We start from the raw sequence: 21,813 nt of genomic DNA, 5'->3' as shown, positions 1-21,813 counted from the left end.
CTCACAATAGTTGAAGGCTGGCAGAGAATTATGGAAGATTGTTCCGCACATTTGCCCTGTTCACCAGGCACCTGCTCACAGCCATGGTTAGAGGAAGGACACAGGGCTAGAGGGGCCATATGGCCCTGTACCCATCCCAACATGACAAAGCTGTTACTCTGCCTTTATTAAGAAGAGTTAAATGTCACAGAAATTACTAGCAACAACCCAGAAAAGGTAACATTTAAATGCAACTTCGGCACCTAAAATGAATCTGATCTGGAGATGAGGATGCTCTGAACACACTTACACTGCATGCCTTACACCAGTTCTCCCTTTCATGTAGTTCATTCCTGTCCTGTCCTTTCGATTTAAATCTTCTAGCTTCTGTTGGCCCAACCAAGATATCTGCATCTGGGGACTAACAAACATAAAGCAGCATTATGACTGAGAACACTAACAATTTTGAGTTGGCTATGTTTAGACAATATCTCCTCAAGTTTTGTGTCTGGGTATGTTTCAGATTAAGATATTTAAATCACATCCATCATTGTACAAGTCTTCTGGATTCCCTTCTGCAATTTGTCTCCTCCCACTGCATGTGCACAAAAAAATCCATTAATTGTTGTAATAAAAACAGCTACATAAAACGCTAACATTACTCATTTATTAATGTGGCATGCACCTGAAATGGGAGTCGTTCTAAAATTCATTAAATCCTACTTCACTGCCTCAGATCAGGCAAAATATGAGTCAGAATAGATCCAAATTAATAACTGACACACATTTTAAGACAAAAATGTCACACAAAGTGAAAAACAAATTGCTTTTAAGTATTTAGCCCCCATCAACTTCAGCATCTAGTAACTTACCCACATGTAAATGCTGAAAGGCTGTACTTAACACCAACTCAATCCAGCGGTAGACAGCAATATATTTGGTATGTTTTGTGTGTTGCAGCGCAAAGAGACAGTAGGAAAAGAAGTGCAGCTCTTCAAGAGCAACACCAGTTTTTAATGACGTAATCTCAGACTGCAGTAAGCATATTTTTGACCCTCATTTTTCATAGAATCATAAAATCATTTAGGCTGGAAAAGACCGTAACCATGACATTAAGTTCAACCATCATTTTAAAAGCAGCATTAGATGCCTATGTGCAGCAGGTAAGCATAACTAATTTTAAGTGATTTTTTCCTACAGAACGCACAGGATCCTTGGGCTCAGTTCACAAGGGTCATCATGATCCAGCTGTAATGTATCTTGGGCCTCATGTGAGAGCATGTTAAATGGGAAGCTAAGGTGACCTATAGCATGTGTGGGGAAGACAAACTGAAGGCAGGCTGAAAGGAAACACTTCCTCCCCTCTCCTTTAGTTCACATTGTCAACTTGCATGTGGAATCCAGCTCTTTGAAAAAAAACAGAGGAGAGTGATGCTCAATAGTACTCTGCTTGCAGCATTCATCTGAGATAGGAGAAACAGGGGTTCGAGCCCCAGGTGAAAAGCGTGGCTCAACTCCCCCCCAGAAATAAGGTTCTCCCACATCTTACGGCGGGTCCTGCTCATCAGGCTCAGGAGGGTGAAACATGGTGAGTGAGTGGAAGCTGTCCCACTTTCCCTAAATGATTAAATATTCACAGAGAGAGACTTAGCTTAGTGTGCAGCACACCAAGGTTAGATCAGAGAGGGTCAGGAAAAAGGCTCTCACTTCATCAATTATTTTTTGTTTTTACTGCAGATTAGAAAAAAAGGAGAAACTGAGAACCACAAAGTCTTCCTTCTAACCTAGAAGTTACAGCAACATCTGGGGAGGCAAATCCTTGGCTGCAGGAAGGCAAGCAAGAGACATGAACTCAGATCACACGTGCCATGGGAGTAAGGTGAAAAGATACTATGGGGGTCTGACTTAACAGGGGTTCTTCCTCAGCTGTGCTTTCTTTGTGGCCAGCTGGAGTTTTCTGCCAGACTGAACAGTAGAGGTGAGAAAATAAAATCCATGCCCCCACTTGCCTTGCGCTCATACCTTTATGTGCCAACCCTCGTTCCTTCCAGGGAGCACCAGCTGGGAAAACTTGAGCCCATGTCCTTCACTCAGGACCATGCGAGTCCCTGCTGCAGCGTGAAGCAGCCCAGAAATCCTCCCACCCTACCTCACTCTGTCTTGTGGTGGTCACATGCTTAGTATGGGGAAAGAAAGGTGGCTCAACCCATTTATGGAAGCAACAAATAAGTGCTCCAAAAATAAAGAGTTATTTGTAGCCAGCTGAGCTGTAACTATCTCTTGTGCTGAGCACTGACTCACGGATCATATCAGGGCTTCATCTGTTCCGCTGCTGCCTGCGCACGTTGCACACACAGCCAAGGGAGACCAGGCTGCGCCTTCAAGAGGACATTTCTTTTATGTTGCTCAGATTTTACGAGCACCTATGGCCACAAGCTTTAATAGCTTGTATGCACACCACTGACATTGGAGACTGGAGGATATTTAACGTCCCAAGGCATAATGACCATTGGTAATAATTATTTCAATGTAAAAAATTCTATGATTAGAGAATGTAGGATGAAGCAGTAGAATTTAGGATACAGCAGGGTGACTGCACATTTGGGAAGAACTGGGAAGCTGGTGAATACATATCAAGAAAAACATGATGGACAGAAGTAAGAGGAAAACCATGGCCAGGTTTACTACACTACATTGGCAGAAACCTGACTCATCTGGCCAGCATAATACTGCTCTTTTATACAGATAAACCAGATCAGTAAAGTTAGCTATAAAAGTTACAAAAATAGTATCCAAACCAGTTACTACTTTATCTTCAAATTAGTAGAATTAGCAAATAATAGCAGTCTCTGAAATCTTTGTTCTTAAATAAACTACTGACAGATAACCACCACCATTTTTTCCCCTCTAAATGGATTTAAATGGAGTTGACTGACAAAAATGTGTACATGATTTAGGGCCAAATAAAACTGCCTGCAAAATTGCCCAGAAGTGGAAATTACTAATTCAGTAGCTAGAGTTGGACTGAAGGGTTAATTTACAAGAAATCAGTTAAGATGTCTGGAGAACCTTAACTGTACAAGGGCAGAAGGAAAGAAAGGAAAATCTAACAGGTCTTTAGAGAAACGGTTCAATCCAGCCTGGGGCCACAAACACTACAAAGATTTAACCATAATCACATGGTTATGGTCTGAGATAGTTTTAACAAAGAATTTCTACCCTGATTTCATTACAACATATTTTTCCTGAGAGTTTAAAATAATAAAAGTATTGTTGAGCTATAGCCAAGACCTTTCCAGTTGTTTTTTCAGATAAACACTGTGTCTATGGAACCACAGATTATCTGTATAAGTAACAGGCCTTTGCCTGGCTGTCACTGTATTTAGTAGGGATGTTCCAACACTTACTTGTGTAAAAAATCTTGTTCAGATCCCTGCTCTGACTCGTGCTCCTGGATCTGCTCTCCCATTTGTCTAGTGTTCTCTCTCAAGACAGTTGAGGTGAGCTGTGGTGCTTGCAGTGTCCCTGGAGTATGTATGTTTTCATTCCTGTTCAGCCATGAGCCTTCTAGACTCTCATCTAGGAAAGAAACATTTAAAATTACTGATTCATTTGTAATAATAAGCAGCGCAGTATTACTGCCTTTAGCATCCCTCCAGCAAACTCACTGAACCTTAAGTTAGTAATTAAAGCCTTCCATCTACTGACACACTTCAATACAGTTCATTTTAGTGGCAACACCTTCTGCAAATTTATGTTTTTAATAGTTTAGTATCTATTGAAATAGTGTGCCTTTAAGAGATCAACTGGGTAAATACTCAAAATGATAAATTTTGTGTTATTTTAAGGAAGGATTACTACTAGTTATTCTCAGCAGTATTATTAAAAGTAGAAATATTTAACAAAACAAAACAAAAAACATTGCAAACAAATATTGCATTCCAGCACTGCCTAAACGGTCAGGTGCCTTGCACACATTTAGCAGATAATTTCTAAGTATTTAGCTGGTAACTTAAATATAAGACCATGAATCTCGTATGCATAAAGCAAATGACATAGTGAAACACCAAAATGAGGGAGGATAAAACCCCAAATCTGGTCAGAATACACTGTTAGAAGCTTCAGTAAGAACCATTTCAGTGAAGTACAGAGGGGACATTTTAAATAAGGAGTGGTCTGGCTGGTGTGAACTCTGAACTATGATTTCAGATAGTATATTTAGAGTTTAGAGCAGAAGGGAGAAATGGAGATGGAAAGCTGACTGAAGGTGTAAATGGGATGCTGTGCTCATATTGAGAAGGGAGCAAACCAGAGGGGAGAGTGGAGGGCTTGAGAAGGAGAGGAGCATGTGAGAGAGCAGACAAGCGTGTAGGCAAGAGACATGCAGAAGTTGCTGGAGCAAGTGAAAGACAAGATTACAGGACAGGAGAAGACAAGATCACAGATTTACTAACAGGAAGAAATATATAGTGAGATGGCAGGTGGGGATCTCAATGTATCTTTTCATTTTTTTCTATGCCTTTTACTACCCTTTAGGCTTAAAAGTTGTCTAAAAGTTGCCTATTTGTCCTTGAATTTACCTTTTATAATGCTATTTCTTTTTAAATCCTATTCATGTTTCACTTTCTTAAGGCATTGTAAAGAAATGTAAGAACTGTCTAATACAGGGAGCAGATTGACTTTCAGTAACAACAGGGAATGTTCTCCAACTTGGACAGTCTGCTGAACCCAACAGACACTGGATTTAGGTGAAAGGAACCATGGGGTTCTAGCTCTGGTTCTTCGATACTATGATAGTTTCTGCAGTGACCAAGTCTTTGCTTTAGTTCCTTTAGAGTGGATTTTTTTTTTCTTTTTAGTCTTAGTAGGATTCAAAGAGAGGTCCGCATTTGTGATTTTAATGACAAATGGAAATTAATGGTAGGACTTTTGGAAGGGTTATAAAAATATGTAAAGATAAAATAAAACAAAGACCCCTGTACATGCTGTGTACAGACCATCAGGTAATTTGTAGGCATCCAACTGTTCATAAGACTAATTCTTCACAGCTCAAGTTCTACAGACCAGAAAACAGTAAGTAGCTATTTTCTGTGAAGAGGATTACATCTCTGATTATTTCATGAGCTCATTATTTGTACACACAAAATAAACCCCTTGCATCCTCCCTGATCCTATATGCTGAGGTTGTACAGAAAAGCTTTTATGAGTAATAAAGGTCTGCATAGTGATCTGTGAATTTAAGGTCTGTTAGGTTTCACATAGAAGAATGGAGAAGGGAGTCACTTCCTAAGTGGTAGTCTTTAAAACGTGTTATTCTTAGATGTCACACTGTAACCGAGAGCTGTATTTACAGTGCTCAAAGGACATGCACATATCCCACCCACATGAGCACTCCAGGAGAGGCAGTGTTTATCTGTCCTCTCTCTGGCCACCAATTACTAATGGGGGAATTTCAGGTTACTGTAGTGAACAGTGACACTGGAACGCTGCCTAAGGTAAGATAAATCCTTGGTGTCTTCTGATGACACAGTGCTGATAAGATGTAAGCAGACCCTCATATACTCTGTAGATGTCAGACCCACAAAAAGTCTTGGCATAGTCTGTACCGCAGCTCATTGGAAACTGCTGTACATTCAGATTTTTCAGGAACCGAACAAACAGCTGAATAACCATGGATTTGGGCCTCCATTATTTTAAGTTAGTGATGTTGGTGAAAAATTCAGGACCACAGCTGTTATGAGGAAAGGTGATAGTCAAAAGGAAAGTGTTGCAAATAAACTTTTCTATTAATCACTGAAAGAAGAGGAAATGAAAAGAGGTGGATCAAACAATGTCATAAAGCCTAAGCCTACGACTCGCCTTATAGGGAAGCAAGGATATTACTACACTTTCCAAGAAAAATAAGGATATTGGTAGAATAATGAAAATAATAACATGAAGAAAGAAAAAATCGTGAGCAGCTGAATTCTGTGAAAAACAAAGCAACCTGAAGGAAGCAAAATAATGTCTGAAGCAAGCAGTGCTTTATTTACCTAGACTCTAGGTTGGCTGTTAGAAACTGAAAGACGTATCTCATGTACTGCTCAGCACAAGCTGCAGGGGAGAGAATGGACCTGACAGTAGGAGTGCATACAGACCAACTTTTGAAGTCAGGTATTTTGGTAAATGGCTGTATACTCAGGAGAATTGGCTTTAGATTCTTCACTGAGAGGTTACTACAGTAGATTCCAACCTTGGAAAAATCTCTGAAGTTTACAGATCCCACTTATACCTTACTGTACTGAAACAGTAAACATATATTCACATAAATGTGCATGACATCCTGTGATTTCATGCAGATTAACCAGGAACAGATGCAATCTTGTAAAAAAAATTGGATATCATGGCCAAATTCCTGATTAATGCTCCTCAAATCACAGAAAGAATAAATACACCGGGTATTGATACCATTTTGAACAAAAACACGCATCTTTTTAGCATACTTCAATGGTCCTACAAAAATAGTGATCTGTATCTGAATTTCTGCCTTGGGTTTGCTCTAACACCTTATTAACAACTTCTCCAGGCTGAAACACAGGTAGAAAAAACAAGAATCGGTGACTGAGAAAGGTGTAGAACAGGTAGCTCTACAATCACCTCCTGTTTCCAACTTCAATAAAAGCTTTCAGTAGTTCTCAATCAGCAAATCTTAGTGTGGACAAGCAGCAATAAGGACTTGTGATGACATTTCTCATAAGGAAGTGTTTAAGCTTGCAGAACAAGCGTCTTGTTATTTCTACGTACAAAGTATAAGGAAAGCTGTAATGTATGTACAAAATGAGAAATTCCTCAAGTAGGCAACATAAACCATACAAACCTTCTACTCTCTTTTTGTGTAGCGGCGGTCGCCCTTTCTTATTTCTCACTGAAGAGGCTTTGCTGCTGCTGCTTCCGCTGTTAACAGACATTCTGTCGTCTTCGCCACCCGTAACTAGTGAGTTTCTATAGGAAATTAGTGGAAGCCATACATCTTCTCTTCTTTCCATCATCTGTTCTGTCAGAAACTTCTCTAAGTAGGAGTGACTGAAAATAGAAGACAATGAGTGCAGAGGCTCAGCATGTTGCTTTCCCTGTAATTAATCTGCAAGGCCTCTTCATATTGTTGACAGCTTAACAGTAATCCCACATGGTGTTTCCTTAGTTTAATTTAATAACATACGCTGATAAGGCACTGTATCTTTAACTGATTAAGAATTCACATAATTCCCTCAAAACAAAGTAACACGGTTAATTGCGTGCAGGTTACTCAGATAAACAATACAAAACGTTCTCTCCCTGACATCTTCCTCCCACATTTGTCTGCAATCATTCACAGCACGCTTTACTTGAATTCCTTTTCTGTTTTGCATAGCAAGGAAGCCACTTCTATATATTGCTACTGTGTCAACAGACAGACTGAATTAGAACCACTATTGTGAAGACTCTTAGATTCTTTTGCATCTTGTAACAGGAAAAGAAAGGTTTCCTTAAATGCAAGCAGTTATTTTTCATTTAAAATATTGAAGATCTGTTCCATTGCTATGGAGAAGTCCAAAACATGTATTAATTTATCAGAACCAAACAACTTTCTTCTTGTATATGGCCTGGAGGGCATTTGAATTGCTTTCTTTTTCCAACGATTGTTTAGTTAAGATTGTCCATAAAATGAGTAAGCAAATCCATATAAAATGATTCTAATGAGTTTCAAGCTACAGAACCAAGCATTCAGAAGTTAGGCAACCGAACTCAGGATACTTCAACATTACTTCTGTCTTTCAACAAATATATGACAACGTGCACCTTGATTACAATCTCATTCAACACCACGCTGCCAGGTTATCATCACTTGAGAATCAAACCCACAAATTCAGTAAGGAAACAAATTCTTCATCTCCCTTTTGCTCGGTTAAGCTCATGACAGGCTCAAACTTCTTGCGCAGTCTAGATGAAAGAATAGGAGAAGGAGCCACACTATATATGCCTGGGTAACAAACACATCAAACTTTTTTTAATGGGATTTTGTTTCTATTTGGTGAATAGGATCACTTTACTCAAGAAACTGACATTTTTCTGTTTCTTTTATTCAGTACTGTGACTGCTTCCCCTTTCCATGTATACAGCCAGTAATATCCAAACCTTGGAATGAATAGGAAATTCTTGATTTATTTGCTCTCTCTCACAGTACTGAACAGCACAACATGCGAGTGCCTCCTGATTTCACAGAACTTATCTGCAGAACTGCCTTGAAATGTAAGAAGTTTTCCTGCAACCAATTTATATTCACAAAACCTGAGTGCACAGGTTATGCCCAAACTGTAAAGAAAGACAAAATGTACCACTTGGTCATTCTCTACTTATTTGATGCCAAACCTGAGACAACTTTTGCTCACCATTTTAGAGCAGCTTCATATTGGCAGTTCTTACCAGCTTCAGCCAGGTTAGGAACTCCAAACTTGTGGTGGTAAGAACATGTGCTGGTGCTCCAGCAGTCAGTTGTCTAGTCTAAGTTGTCTATTGGAGAGAAATATCTCCATAGGCATTTCACCTCTGTACCGTCTTAGATGAATTCCTGTGGATTTCCTTGCCTTTATCTGCCCTGCACGTTTGTAACTGTGTTAGTATTTTCCTGCTAACTGTAAGAGCCTGGCCCTTGAAATGCATAGTTTATGATATATCCATAGATTTGAATAAATCTATAAACGGCTATCACTAATTCTGGGGCTTACATATAAAAGAATTAGTCAAATCAATAAATCAGACAGCAAAACTAAATTAAACCAGTGTTACTGCCTCACCCCCAAACTGAAAAAATCTCCCATTTCTCCCCCCAAATAACAGTAACAATAAAGCAATAAACCAGGAAGTAGAAGCCTAGCTAGAGAGCAGTGTTTGCTGAACTGTGACAGGAATGGTATTTTGCACCAAGGGCAGATGGCACATGCAGACATATTGAGTAGATAATTTTAAGTAGGGGAGGCAAGCTGGAGGGCTTCTGGAAGACAGGAGATACACTGGTGAGACTTGCAGGGTTATTCTAGAGCACTCTTCCCTCCAGACTAACAGCCCATTGCTGAGCTTAACTACAGTCACTTGGCAGAAGGAGATCAAGCCAGGGAGGGAGGTAAATGATCCTGTACACAGGACTTCTCCACCAGATGGTGGTCATGTACCTTCCTGGTCGTAGGCTACCCCTTTGCAGGGAGGGGGCGAGGTCCCTCTGGATTGGAGGAGTCATTCTACAGAGAAGGGCAAATCAACTGTCCAGAGCATAGCTGGGAATGAACTGTCAGCGAAGCACTATGGGCAACGCACCCACTGCCTGATGGGTGCGAACATGACAGATCTCTCAAGGGAAGGAACGCAGAGATCCCCAGAAAACCATCTTTGCCCGTAAGCAAGTAATCTTGACTCTACTCAGCCACAACAGCCAATGGAATCTAGGGCATGTCTGAACTCATCTTAAAACAGTAATTTAGAACAGATCTAAGAAATCATGCCCTGTTTTTTGTTTGTTTGTTTGTTTGCTTGTTTTTCTTTTTTTCCATTAATCTTCAAAATGCAGCTAAAATAAATAGCTCAGATACAGATGACTACAAGAAAGTCAGATAAAATCAGGAGAAATGGTTTCCACCACAGCAATCTTTGCAGTCCTGACAAAAACATAAGAAAAAAAATAAATGGTGATGTGGAATGCTAAGGAATGAGACTCCTTGAAACACTGAATTTCATATAAAGGATCAGGTTAATAAAGCTGTCATGCACACTGTGTACATGCAATACGAATTCAGACTTTAGACACCAGAGAATCTTGTGGAAGGGATGACAACTGTGCAGGAAGAGTAAGCTTCAATAAATACAACTGGAATCAGGCTAAAGACACTTAAACTAACAGATGCAGGAGAACCCATGCTTTGGCTAGAAAGGAAGCTGTAAAATCCTTGTACTGATAAGTCCTGTCCTGAAGAAGAAAATAGAGGGTGACAAAACTCAAGGCTATACACAATGAAGGGCAGACTGAAAAACCAAGTGCCAAGCTAGCTCAACTAGATCATCTCATTCTCAAGCTGGTTCAACCACTTCTTGTACTGTGTTTGCTGATTTGACAAATTACTTATACAATTAAATAAATTGGTTCAACTGTTTATACATTAAAATTTACACAAAGTTAACCAAGATGCATGCATTTTTTTGTAACACAGAACAAGCCCAGAGCTATAAAATTCATAATTATTAACCCCAATAGAAAGGTCCTTTAAAACAAATATCTTGACTGAAAAACTACTGAAACACTTGACAGGAAGAGCCAGTTCAGCTAGTTCTATTTGGTCAGAAAACCAAGTGGAAAGATAGTTACAACCATAAATGAGAAGATCTGGCAATTATATTTTTAAATGGTTATAAAACTCTTCAAAGAACTTGGTTCTGCACTGGGCACATAGTGCTAGGATGATGTTTGACTGCACTTTTCCTTTTTCCCTTACTACCTTTATGCTGTGGCCAAATCCCAGCTATTTGTTACAGAACATATTAGGAACATAGACTGTAATCTCTGCAGTGATGCTGACAACACATTTTTACTCTGAACTTGCCTTCACTAATGCAGTTTTCTCTTCACCAATTCTTTTAATATCCAAAGCTACCCTTGGACGCTGTTTCAAATGTTGCTCAGTATTTCCTTCTGCTTATTCAGTTCTTATCAATAATACCTGATTTATTTCATTTTCAGGTATTTCATCTGCAGTCATTGCCTGACATACCAAATTCAGGCTGCTTGTTTTAGCCCCTGAGATCTCTGTCACCTTCCTCTGTCCCAACTAACAACAGTGCTGTTTCTCACCCTGTCTTTCTATGCTGTTGTGCCAGTAACAGAAACCTTGATGATGCTTTATTGCCCACTTTAACTCAATATATTAAATCTAAACAAAAATAAATGCTTATATTTTATATAAATATCTAACAGAAAGAGATGTTACTGCAATGTTTACAGGCCTGTAAATTTTCTGTGTTACTAACAGTTCATTCCTTTTTCTGCTAGCCTGAAAAATTATTCTTTTGTATTTTCTGTGCCCCATGGGAAATTTTAAGGAACATTGTTTTGTAAGTTCTAAAGCTCACCTAACAATCAATGGATTTGATTCTCCTTTTCTCATTTATTTTTATTACTTTAAAATACAAATCGATGAATAAGTATGTGAAAAGTCTCACTGGGACTTCCTGTAACCCCCAGTAGATAATGAAAATGTCAAAGCAGAGAGTTTAAACACACACTACACTGATTAACACAACTCAGCAAAACCCACAGAAGAAAGCAAGACTATTACTTACACAGTCTTTTTGTCCTGTCGCAGGAGTTTAGAAGAAAATTCACTAAGCACTTCAAGGAATGCAAGGTTAGGAGGTGGATAGTCTTGTCCTTTTTGATTCTGATATTTGAAGGCAAACTCTATTCCATCTCTGCAGTAAAGAAGTTTCAAAATTTTTAGATGTTTGTTAGAACATAAAAAAAAGTCATCCCATCACCTCCAAATGCTGCCCCAAATCCAAACTGTGATAATCCTAACTTTTTCTGTGTGTTTTTTTTTTTTGTTTTGTTTTGTTTTGTTTTTTTTTTTTTTTTTGTTGTTGTTGTTTTTTTTCATTGCTAGCAAACAGCAGCTTTTGGATTTAAGGGGAATCAAATGCTCCCTCTGAATTTATGAGGACTCAAACTCAAAGACAAGATATTGCCAGTTGCCTGGTTAAAAAGAACTTATCACAATGTAAGAAACTTGGCAGGTGCTGAAAGCCACTGCCTTAAGCAGGAATGGCCAGTTGGCTTGCTCTTGTTTTTGCACGAAGCAGAAGCTTGCACAAGATATCAGAAATAACAAGATGAAACATATGTGTCAAGAGTCAGAGAAGAGAATTTACTTACCGGACACTGATCCATGTGTAAGTCCCTTATCTTTGCTTTATCATTTAAGATTAAATAAAACAATTTATTTTCACATTACCCAATAAAGGCAAATGCATGTCTGGACCTTTCTTTTCCTTCTCACAGTTAAGTGTCTAGCAGCATATTGATTTCCTTTCAGGTCCTGCACTCCAGAAAAGAGTGCAGGAGAGAGTGGATGGCAAGCACAGAATGACTATAAATCTTGAAAAAACTGTTGGTACTGGTATATTTGAGCCTAAAAATGCCCAAGTACATTCATACATCTTGAAACTATAGTGACAAGACCTGTGCCTACGACTGGCTGTCAGATGCCTTTACGCAAACAGTGAGCACTCTAGCTTGAGGTGTAACAGCCAGGATGGCAACACTGCTGAGATGCCAGGAATGGGGACCTTTCTCAGGGACATGCATGGAGCATCTGCAGCTCTGGTTCTCCTGGCAATTGTATTGTAGTGACCATGGCAGAGAAGTAGATGTTGTGCCATCCTAGTCTGCTCACATGCCCTCTCACAGTCTGCTTGCTGAAAGGTTCTCTTGTCAGAACAAAGGTATTTATGCTATGAAAAAAGCCTTGAGAAGAGCATAAAGGATGCTCAAAAATGTACTTGACAAAGCGGACAAGACTCGGCCTGGTGATTACATCTGTTTTCCTTTATTTTCATTACTCACTTTCAGTTTCAGTCACTTTGAACCATTTATTACAGCTAAAGGAACTTTCTTCTTCTCAGAGGGATCCAGGTTCACTGCGTATTACAACATTCCCCCTGAATTCTGGGAAAGGACTGACAACATGGGCCAGTTGTTCTCGGTACATGAGAAGTTATGGGGCATGCAAGGCTGAGGGTACTGAGATAAGACAGATTATCAGAAGACTCTTTCAGGATCTATGTGTTTTTTTCACTGGAAGTCTTCGCTAGTACTGATGACATGACCAGTGACTGATGACAGTGTGGGAAGAAGCTGCCTCCTCACACTGAGAACTACTTTAGAAAAAAATTGGTGCAGATGGCCTCAGACCTGGATGCTTAAGGAAGCAGCAAAAAATGATGGTGAGGACTAAGCGTGACAGAAAATACGTATCACCTTACATATACATCATGAGGATAAATAACTGTCATAATTAACCAATCTGAAGGCAGAATAAAAAAGATGCCGTCTTCAACACAAAACAACAGCATGCTTAGCTTGAGATATGAAGGAACTCACATTACTTTTTGGTCTGAAATATTTCACACTTTTCCCATCTGGAGTATGACACACTATTTAGCAATGTGACTGGAACGGTCACACTCACCACCTACACTGGTGCCATCTGGACTCGAGTAGTGCTAAGACGTCACCTTTTGTTTGGACAAACATTACAACTCTCCAAGAGTTCCCCAGATATCTGCTGAAAGCTTAAGGTGGGTAAGAAGGAGAATCTGGGGTTTCTGTCCAGACTTAGGAGGGAAGTGTAAACTAGCAGGTACAATTCTTCTGATAGCCATCTTCATATAGGACTTATTTTTACTTCATCTCCTCCAAACTTCTGCATCACTCTTGTTTTTTTCCTGGCCATATTCATTCTATTATTCACATCCTTTCAGATTCAAAGCCCTGATCATTGCTTTACTAGTCTTAGTCTAAACACTCTGAGACAGCCAATGTTAATATTTTAACTTTTTTATGGCATGTGGATGTCATAATTTAAATTTAGAAGCACCTTTCTATGCTTTCCTACGCACTAGTTACATAAAAAGCCTCAATCTGCTTAAAAAAATTAGAGCACAAAATATTTTTGGAGTATCTTTTTATAAAAACTCTATGTGCATACAGAATCCACGATGTTGTGTTACAAAGAGCTATCTACGCTTGTTAGATACAGTCCTCACAGCTGTGTATGATACCTAAGGTTTTACCTGAGATAGATAAACATGGTCATTCCAATCACACAAATAAACAGGCAGCAGCTAGTTTTTCTTCCTTTCTTATATAGACAGATATGTATTTACCCCCCATTATTTTTCTACCTGAATTAGAAGAAATAAATCATTATTCCAGGACCAGGTTAAGATTATGTCCCTGTAGAAGAGGTATACTGAGCAAAACTTCTAACCTAAGTAATATAAAAATCTAGTTTATTTACCACCACTCACTTGTGTAGTGTGGCCACAGCTTCTCTTGTCTTGATCTGATCCAAGCCAAAAGTGAGGGCAAACCGACGGGCCAATTCCTTAATTCCACTAACATGGGCAGATGTCCTGTCCAAATTAGGACCTTGCTCCTGAACAAGCTCATTGAACAGCTAGAGAAAGAATACAGTTGTTAAAATCCGTGAGCTAGAAAACACAGTTTTTGACAAAGACTTTTGTTCTTAACCAGCTAGGGCTACGAATGGACATTATGATCACTTTTTTTTTTTTTTTTTTTTTTTTTTTTAGCAAAGATCTTACAGAGTTCACTTACGTTCATTTTCTAATCTGCTTCAGTTCCCAGACCTTCTTCTTTGTAATTGATATTCATCAACTGGCCCCCACCTTGTACTTGTGTGGAAAGTAAGTTTCAAGCAGCATTTTGCACATACCTTCATTGGACTGCATCCATTGTTTTCTGAACTCATCAGGATGATTTTACATTCTTATGCTGCTTTCTAAAGTACCTGCACCACCCAGCAGATCAGTATAATCTAGGAATTTAGGAACCAAATTTTCTATTCCATCATGCAAGACAATGAATATCTGAACAGTGTTACAGGGTAAATACCTTCAAAGCTTGCTTGACAATGCCATTTCAGCACAATGATTTACTCAGTAATTTTCCAATCACTTCTGTATCTACTTATGTTACTGCCATTTAGACCACGCTTTCCTAACTTGCTAATGACACTATCAAAGGAGACTATGTCAACAAAAATATTAAATCAAATTTCATTAAATATACTCCTTCTCTCCTATCCACAGGATCTATTATCATATAACTAATGAAAGCTGCTCAATTTTACATGATTTCTCCTTGAAAAATTGATACAGGCTGCTACCCATCACTTAGAAACTTGCCAATAGCTTATCTAATACATATTTTTTTTCATGACACGGTGTTAGGCTGTACACAATTGACAGGTATGGCACCTGGTTTCTTCTTCTCTCCAGGTTCTGACAGGAACTAATTTTACACTTGCCATCGTCAATTCTTCTAATTCTTCTGGAATTTATTCTGTTTTTCTCACATTTTCACAGATCTCACTCAGCTTTCAGATTGTTGTAAGAAATCACTTTGTACTATGGAGTGAATTTTGGATGGCCCGGCCAATTTGAAAACATCTAACTTATGTAAGAAATTTCTCTGCGTAATGGGTATAGCTGGAATTGCCAGTGCCCAAACAGTATTTAGTGAAACACACACTTTGTGCTGCCAGCAGAACAATGATGGTTTTTGTATCAAACTAAGAGTTTATGGTTGATATAAAGTAAACTGTTCAGAGGAAAAAAACATGCTTAATAATAACGAAAGACAAACTAATTATCTCAAAGTTTGAAAAATCAATCAATATTTAGACAAAATAGAAAGAAGATGCATTACTTCCAGCTAATTATGAGGAGAAAAAGTCATCCTAATTCTTCTTGCTTGAAAGGTACCAGTAAATAAACACTATGAATCAGCTTGGACCAAACTGCCATCAAGGCTTTTTTCTCCCTTTCTTCCATTTTAATCTGGCAAAACTTTGCCTATTGTTGCCTTAAGAATACAGAGGTTAAAGAGACAAAGCAATGGTGATAACTTGAACTGAGGAGCAAGATAGTCTTTTAACAGAAGTGTATTTTTTTGCTTCAATGTAAAGGCCACCAGAGAAATATCCTGTCCAGCATTTGTTGCAATGAAGGACTTCTAATAAAAAAAAAACAATATTCTTACCTGTTGCAAACTGAGAATGAGTGTCTTTGCACACTGGATTTTATCAATTTGCCTTGTTTTGCTCAGGGTTTCCTTAATGATATCTCCATAGTCATTGTAGTACTAGGAAAAAATGTGGGCAAAAAAATCCTTTTAAAATTGAAACTCGTATATAATTTTTCACAGCTTTTCTTATGGAAAGATTACTTGCAGTTCTTGTATTGAAAAGGTATTTTTTTTATTATTATTTTTAAAAAGACCAAAAAACAATTTCAAATACAGCTTGAAACTGCTGCTCTGTCTTCTGTGATGACTCATCTCTTACAGAGAGACAGGTGGGGTACACCTGGCAATCTGACATATACTGAGGGGCTTTATGTAGCTTGGCAGTGTAAGGAGTGCTAACATACATGTCTTCTGGTAGGTAAATTGCAAGTACAGGGTAAAGTCGCAGCTGAACAGCAAGTCTTTCTGAATTTCATTGGGCCTAAATATTGCATGGAAACACCCTGTGTTGATAGTTGATAAAACATTCAGGTACTGCAGACAGACCCACTTACAACACCAAGCTTTTTTACTGCTTTCCTGTTTAAAATGATCTTTTCCCATAGGAAAAAAAAAAATCCGCTTCCTTGTTCTGGCAAGCACCAAGATTGAGAGACTCCCAGTGAAATATGACATTGAACAAACAACTGTTGTTGTAGATTCTAGGAACACATTTGAGGAGCAGGATAAGAAATTCTCTGCAAAGTAAGTCTCTCTAAAACTACTTGGCACCATGTAGGACCAACTTTTGATGCTGCCTTTAACAAGGCACTCCTGCTGTGTAGGAAGGCAAATTCCGAGCTTACTGCTTCTCAGTGACAGGTATAATTTAAAAAGGAAAAACTAGTACGGAAATCAAACAAGGCTGGAAAAGCTTTCAAGTGTTCAATCTTTACCTACTGCACTGAAGGGAGAAAAACAAGTGACCTGACACAACAATCTGTGTTCACTTAGGAGGGGGAGAATACACAGAGCTGTACCTTCATATAGTGTTTGAAGATATCAGCCGCTGCATGCATGTCCACAATGTCATAAATTATCAGCTTGCTGAAGGCAGCCAAGAGGTTTCTTCTCTTATGTAAGGCTTCTATTTTGTTAGCTTCATCTTCTTCATCTCCCTCTGAAAGCATCAACAACAATAAAAAAATTTATATTATGTTATATTCTAAAACAACATTATTAAAGAGTAGCTTTTAGAAAAAAATCAATTATTTAAAATGAAGCAACAATTGTTGCAGGAGAAGCTAAAATCAAAAATGATTATTCTTGAATGTTAGGACCTTCAGAAAAGTTCAGGAAGATGACAAACCATTCACCAAGGATGCCATAGTCCTGAGTAATACTGAACACAATCCACATGGAACTGAATCATTTATTTTTTTACCCTGTGAAAGGCCATAATGAAGAGTTGTTGAATGCTTTGTGTTTAGCTTCTGAAATCAAAGGACATTTGAAGATGCTTCTTTAACAAAACTGAACTATAAATATTTAATATAGAGAAATTAGAAGCCAGTGTTTCTTCTGCATGCCTTGGATTGCAGGTATGAAATCCACGGTCTTACAGCAGCTATAAACAACAGGAAATAAAATTCAGTTGGAAGAGACATCGAGTGCTAACGTCATATGTATTAAATCCCCATGTAAGGCTCCATTCTGTGAATGAAAATGAAACTATACACATGTGAAATATATTATCATATAGTAAAACTGTATTACACATTTTATAGAAGAAAATGAAATCAGCTATAACAACTGTAATAATAGCAAATATTCTGTGGTATTTAGAAGAGATCATTCTTAATGGAAGTCTTCCAACCAGTCTGAAGAAATACAGGCCTGTGTAGGGGGCAGGAGGAACACAGTGTCACAAGGACTCTTTTGCTGCACTCTTACTGTAGTTTCCACAGAGCCACAGTGTGTAAGTCAGGTATTGTCCAACAGGACACCTCTTACAAACAGTGGAGTTGACTGTGCGTATGTATATATGCTGTTTTTTGGATGATTTAACCCATAGAATTGAAGCCCAATAGCATCCCCCTATCCCCCCATTTTTCTTCATTTCTTTTTATAGTTACTGATATGTTCTTAACACCAAAAGTTGTAAATCATCACACTGACTTCATGGAGTCAGAGTAGCATTAGGGAATGGAGATTACATAAAAAGATATTCATCCATCTTTTTGCTGTCTTCCCAGTCCAATCACAGGATGTTAAAAACCCTAATGTTCCTCAAGAGCCAAGAAAAATAAATACTGTCCTCCTAAAATCTATTCTTATTACTCTGAACTTTGAACTCACAAAGTGTGATTAACTTGCACTGTGGATTTCTGGTGAAGTTGTGTGTCAAAATGCATTCTTCTTAGGCCACTATAACCCTTAAAAAGATGCTCAAAAAAGATGTTAGCTAGAAGGATGAAAGGACCTTTAGAGCAAGAGTAAATTCTCTGAGACCGTAGTTCTATCCACTACTGTCTTAACAGATCAAAAATAGCACTTATATGCCACCATAACATACAAGTAACTGAGTTCAATGGAAATTCACAAAATTTGCAAAAAGAACACTACAGTACACATTCAGCAGGTGTTTCATATTTTTTGACCATCTGGGAATCCATCGCTTGTCCAAAGATATTTAGGATTCAGAAGCTGGGTACCTCTGTATCTCACTTAGGCATTTGTAACACACAGCAGAAGTGAGTTATTTAAAAACAGATGTCAATGACAAATCCACCCCTCCCTGACTGAAAGCCAAAAATCTCCAGTCATCCTTCTGAGGAAGAAGAGATGCTTTAACTCCTGCTTCTCAAAGAGAAAGTTTTTTTCTCAAAACTTTCACACACACACGGACGCCTAGGAAATAACAATAAAGCAAGCACACGCAATACTTCTCCAAGCAGTCTCCCAGTCTCCAACAATTTCAAATCAATCCTGAGCTTGATTTATTTATTTATTTATTTTGGGGGGGGGGGGGAGCAGAGTGGGTATTTATTTAGTAACACCAGAGTTTCTTAAGACTATCCTTGCCTAGAGCTTTGATGGTAAGATTCACCTCACAGTCCTGTAACTCTCTTTTGAAACTTGAAAGGATTTTTCTTCCATGTACTCTTCTGGCATACTTTTTCCCTTGAAGCCATACTAAACGAAGTCTGTCACTGAACTAAGACTTCAGTATTTTTGAAAATAAATACTAAGGAAAAGATCAGTAAATAATTTTGTATGGATTAATAAAATGTAGTTTACAGGCCAGTTCCATGTCTTCTAAAAACACCCATTTTAATGAAGTGAACTTTGTAACTACTGTTTCTTCTTTAACAGATATAACATTGAATACTTCATATTCACACTAAAACCTCCCCCACCAATAAAGAATAGTAATTCTGAAAACATTTTTGAGCAAACTTTTCTGAAAATTCTGTTTTATTCTCTCTTATGTGTTTGTTATGAAAAAAGATAAAAGTAGAAAACATGAAGGCTAAACATACCCATGCTCTGGTTTTCATCATCTTGGTCAATGAAGACATGGTCCATCACGAAACTGAGAAGTTCTGACTGAAGGCCTGAGTCTGGATTAAACACCAAAGGCTGAAGACCTTCTCTACCTCCAGTCATCAGCTGATGACTAAAAATCATCAAGAGATCACAAAGCAACATGAAAGCCTGAAAGGTAAAAGAGATGTATTAAGAGTAAGAAGCATAAGTCAAGTAAGTGCAAAACAAAATACGATTTATCTGATTTCTGGACATTTTCCCACTATTATTAAACAGATAGAAAAGTTAAACGAGAAAAAAAAAGAGTAACATTATAAGGCAAAATCCAAGCTGAGTCATTCTCAGATCCTGAAAATACAGGAAAACAGATGTAAGCAATGAAATCCTTGCAGAATTTCACTCACAGTTCTCTGCGGAAACAACCAAGTAACTCTGCATGGCTTTCAAATCTAGGTAACAGTCAATCAGGGCAGAATTTTTAATGATTTTTACTCATTACTGTTATACCCTTATTACCTGGGCACAGAAAAAAAGTAGCTATAAATAATTCTGTTTCTTTCAAGGGTTTATCTGCATACTCCCATGCATGAGAATAATATTGTTCTTTCCAATGGCTTATGTTGGAGCATTATAGCCAGCTGTATTCATCTGCATTACATTCAACACCTGAGCATCTTTCAGAAAGTATTTCTTAATCATTTTCATTTCTTTATCTTTAACCTTTGATTCTGAGAACAGAGAAAGAGGGGAAGGTTGAAAGTACAAATGTGCAAAAAGACTCCTAGAAGATTAGCGCTGGAAATGCTGTCTTTCCCAGGAGCCTGCAGGAGTCTCACTCCAGGCAATATCAATCACAATTTCCAGGTAGGAGGTAGGCCAAAGGGGTTTTCAAATGAACACAGACTGCAGAATAGCCCTGCCTGATTCATGAAATCCAGCGTAGGCTTTAATTCAGTCCTATATTCCCCTCTATAAACAGCTGAATGCATGCTTTTATAAACTCCCACCTATTAGTGTTTAAGATGGACTTTAGATCAAGTTTTTATTTAACTGTGAAGAAGAATACAGTTAAATGTCTATTTAAACATACTTTTGAACCCTCAGAAAAGTTGTGAGTGATAGCAACCTGCTTTACAAACCTCCACCATGAATTCTTTGTGAATTCTAAATGTCACACCAGCTCACTCATCTTGTGGAGTATGTTATAAAATCTGAATGAGCTACACTTACACAAGAACAAAATGCAAATAGTTGTAAACCATGATCAATTTAGACTTCGGAGACAGGTGCCAGTATTTGGGATTTTTCTTCACAGCATCCAAAAAATATTGGGATTGGTTTCAGTGATGATTTCAGCTGCTCTAAACTCCTTTGATATGCATTTGACATTTGACATTCAAGCTAATACTAATGTAGACCTCTAAAAAGCAGGTGGGTACAAATTACACAGTGAAAGTTTTTTTTCTGATCAATATAAAGACAGCATGTACAAATGTCTATTGTAAATATGTCTAGTCACAGATCTATTTCACTCAGTCTAAGAAAATTTGTAATGTTTCAGTTCTATTTCTAACAAATACTTAACACTCTTTTCTCTCCTTCGATATGTAATTGACTCTCTCTGAGAAGAATGTATAGATTAAGAAACAAATAAGCTAGTGAGAAAATACAACATGAATTCTCCAAAGATCTAGCAAAATAAAAGGATTAAGGAACAGTTCCTGCACTTGCAGAAAGAGACTTTTTAAGGAAGAAAATTAAAAAGTTCATAGAAGAATTAGTTGGAAGGTCTCTAGCCCAACCTACTCTGACTGGGACTCTTGCTGTCTCTACATCTGGTTGGCCATGGCTTTGTCTAGCAGAGTCTTGAAAGCTTTCACAGAATTGTGAACTGAAAAGGAGCTTCTAAGAAACGTTTAAATTACCAATTAAAAGAAGATTTGAGAGAAAGAGAATTAAAACATTTCAAAATACATCAAGCACAAAACCATGGCAAGGATCATTTACCATTTGTTGATGTAGAAGCAACATTAAACCTAGTTTATGCTAGAATCGTTAGTATTTTCATGAAGTTAGATGTTATTTTTACATTATACAATGTTAATAAAATATATTCTATGTTAAGAGTAACTACTCAGAATACTAAATAGAATTACTAAACTTAAATCTGCTGTAAGACAATGACATAAAGGAGTCCTTTAAAAATACGTAAGGTAAGAAGATCTCTGAGCCTTTAATATTCATATTCATCAACTTGCAGAACACAGCGTAAATACTAAGCAGAACTATCTTTTGAAAAAATAAAACTATCTTTTAAGAAGTATTATCTTAAAAAAAAAACAAAACACAAACATAAGCAAGTACATGTGTGCCACTTAGTTACAGTCTTTGCAAAATCGTGGAAGTGCTGACGCAGAAATGCAATTTTAGACAACTAGAAGATGCCAACAGACCTGATAGAAATCAGCAAACATTCC

At 37.9% G+C, this 21,813-nt stretch overlaps 1 protein-coding gene across 4 annotated transcripts in view; it reads right to left on the bottom strand.

The window, feature by feature from the left end:
* STAG1 (STAG1 cohesin complex component) overlaps positions 1 to 21,813 on the bottom strand; it is a 180,333-nt gene that overhangs the window by 4,974 nt on the left and 153,546 nt on the right. For 3 of the 4 annotated variants that reach the window (XM_082767502.1, XM_082767501.1, XM_082767503.1), the window contains 8 exons: positions 19,330 to 19,504; positions 16,828 to 16,967; positions 15,824 to 15,925; positions 14,068 to 14,216; positions 11,323 to 11,451; positions 6,836 to 7,041; positions 3,387 to 3,558; positions 290 to 400 (listed from right to left, as the gene is read on the bottom strand). In XM_082767502.1, the coding sequence (XP_082623628.1) occupies positions 290 to 400; positions 3,387 to 3,558; positions 6,836 to 7,041; positions 11,323 to 11,451; positions 14,068 to 14,216; positions 15,824 to 15,925; positions 16,828 to 16,967; positions 19,330 to 19,504 (1,184 nt within the window). The remainder of the gene's footprint in view (positions 1 to 289; positions 401 to 3,386; positions 3,559 to 6,835; positions 7,042 to 11,322; positions 11,452 to 14,067; positions 14,217 to 15,823; positions 15,926 to 16,827; positions 16,968 to 19,329; positions 19,505 to 21,813) is intronic. The other variant, XM_082767504.1, reaches the window with a different exon arrangement.

The sequence above is a fragment of the Aythya marila genome, assembly GCF_965140915.1.
Source record: "Aythya marila genome assembly, chromosome: 9".
Classification (NCBI taxonomy): Eukaryota; Metazoa; Chordata; class Aves; order Anseriformes; family Anatidae; genus Aythya; species Aythya marila.
Note: the sequence above shows the minus strand (reverse complement) of the source record. Positions and strands in the feature narration are given on the sequence as shown.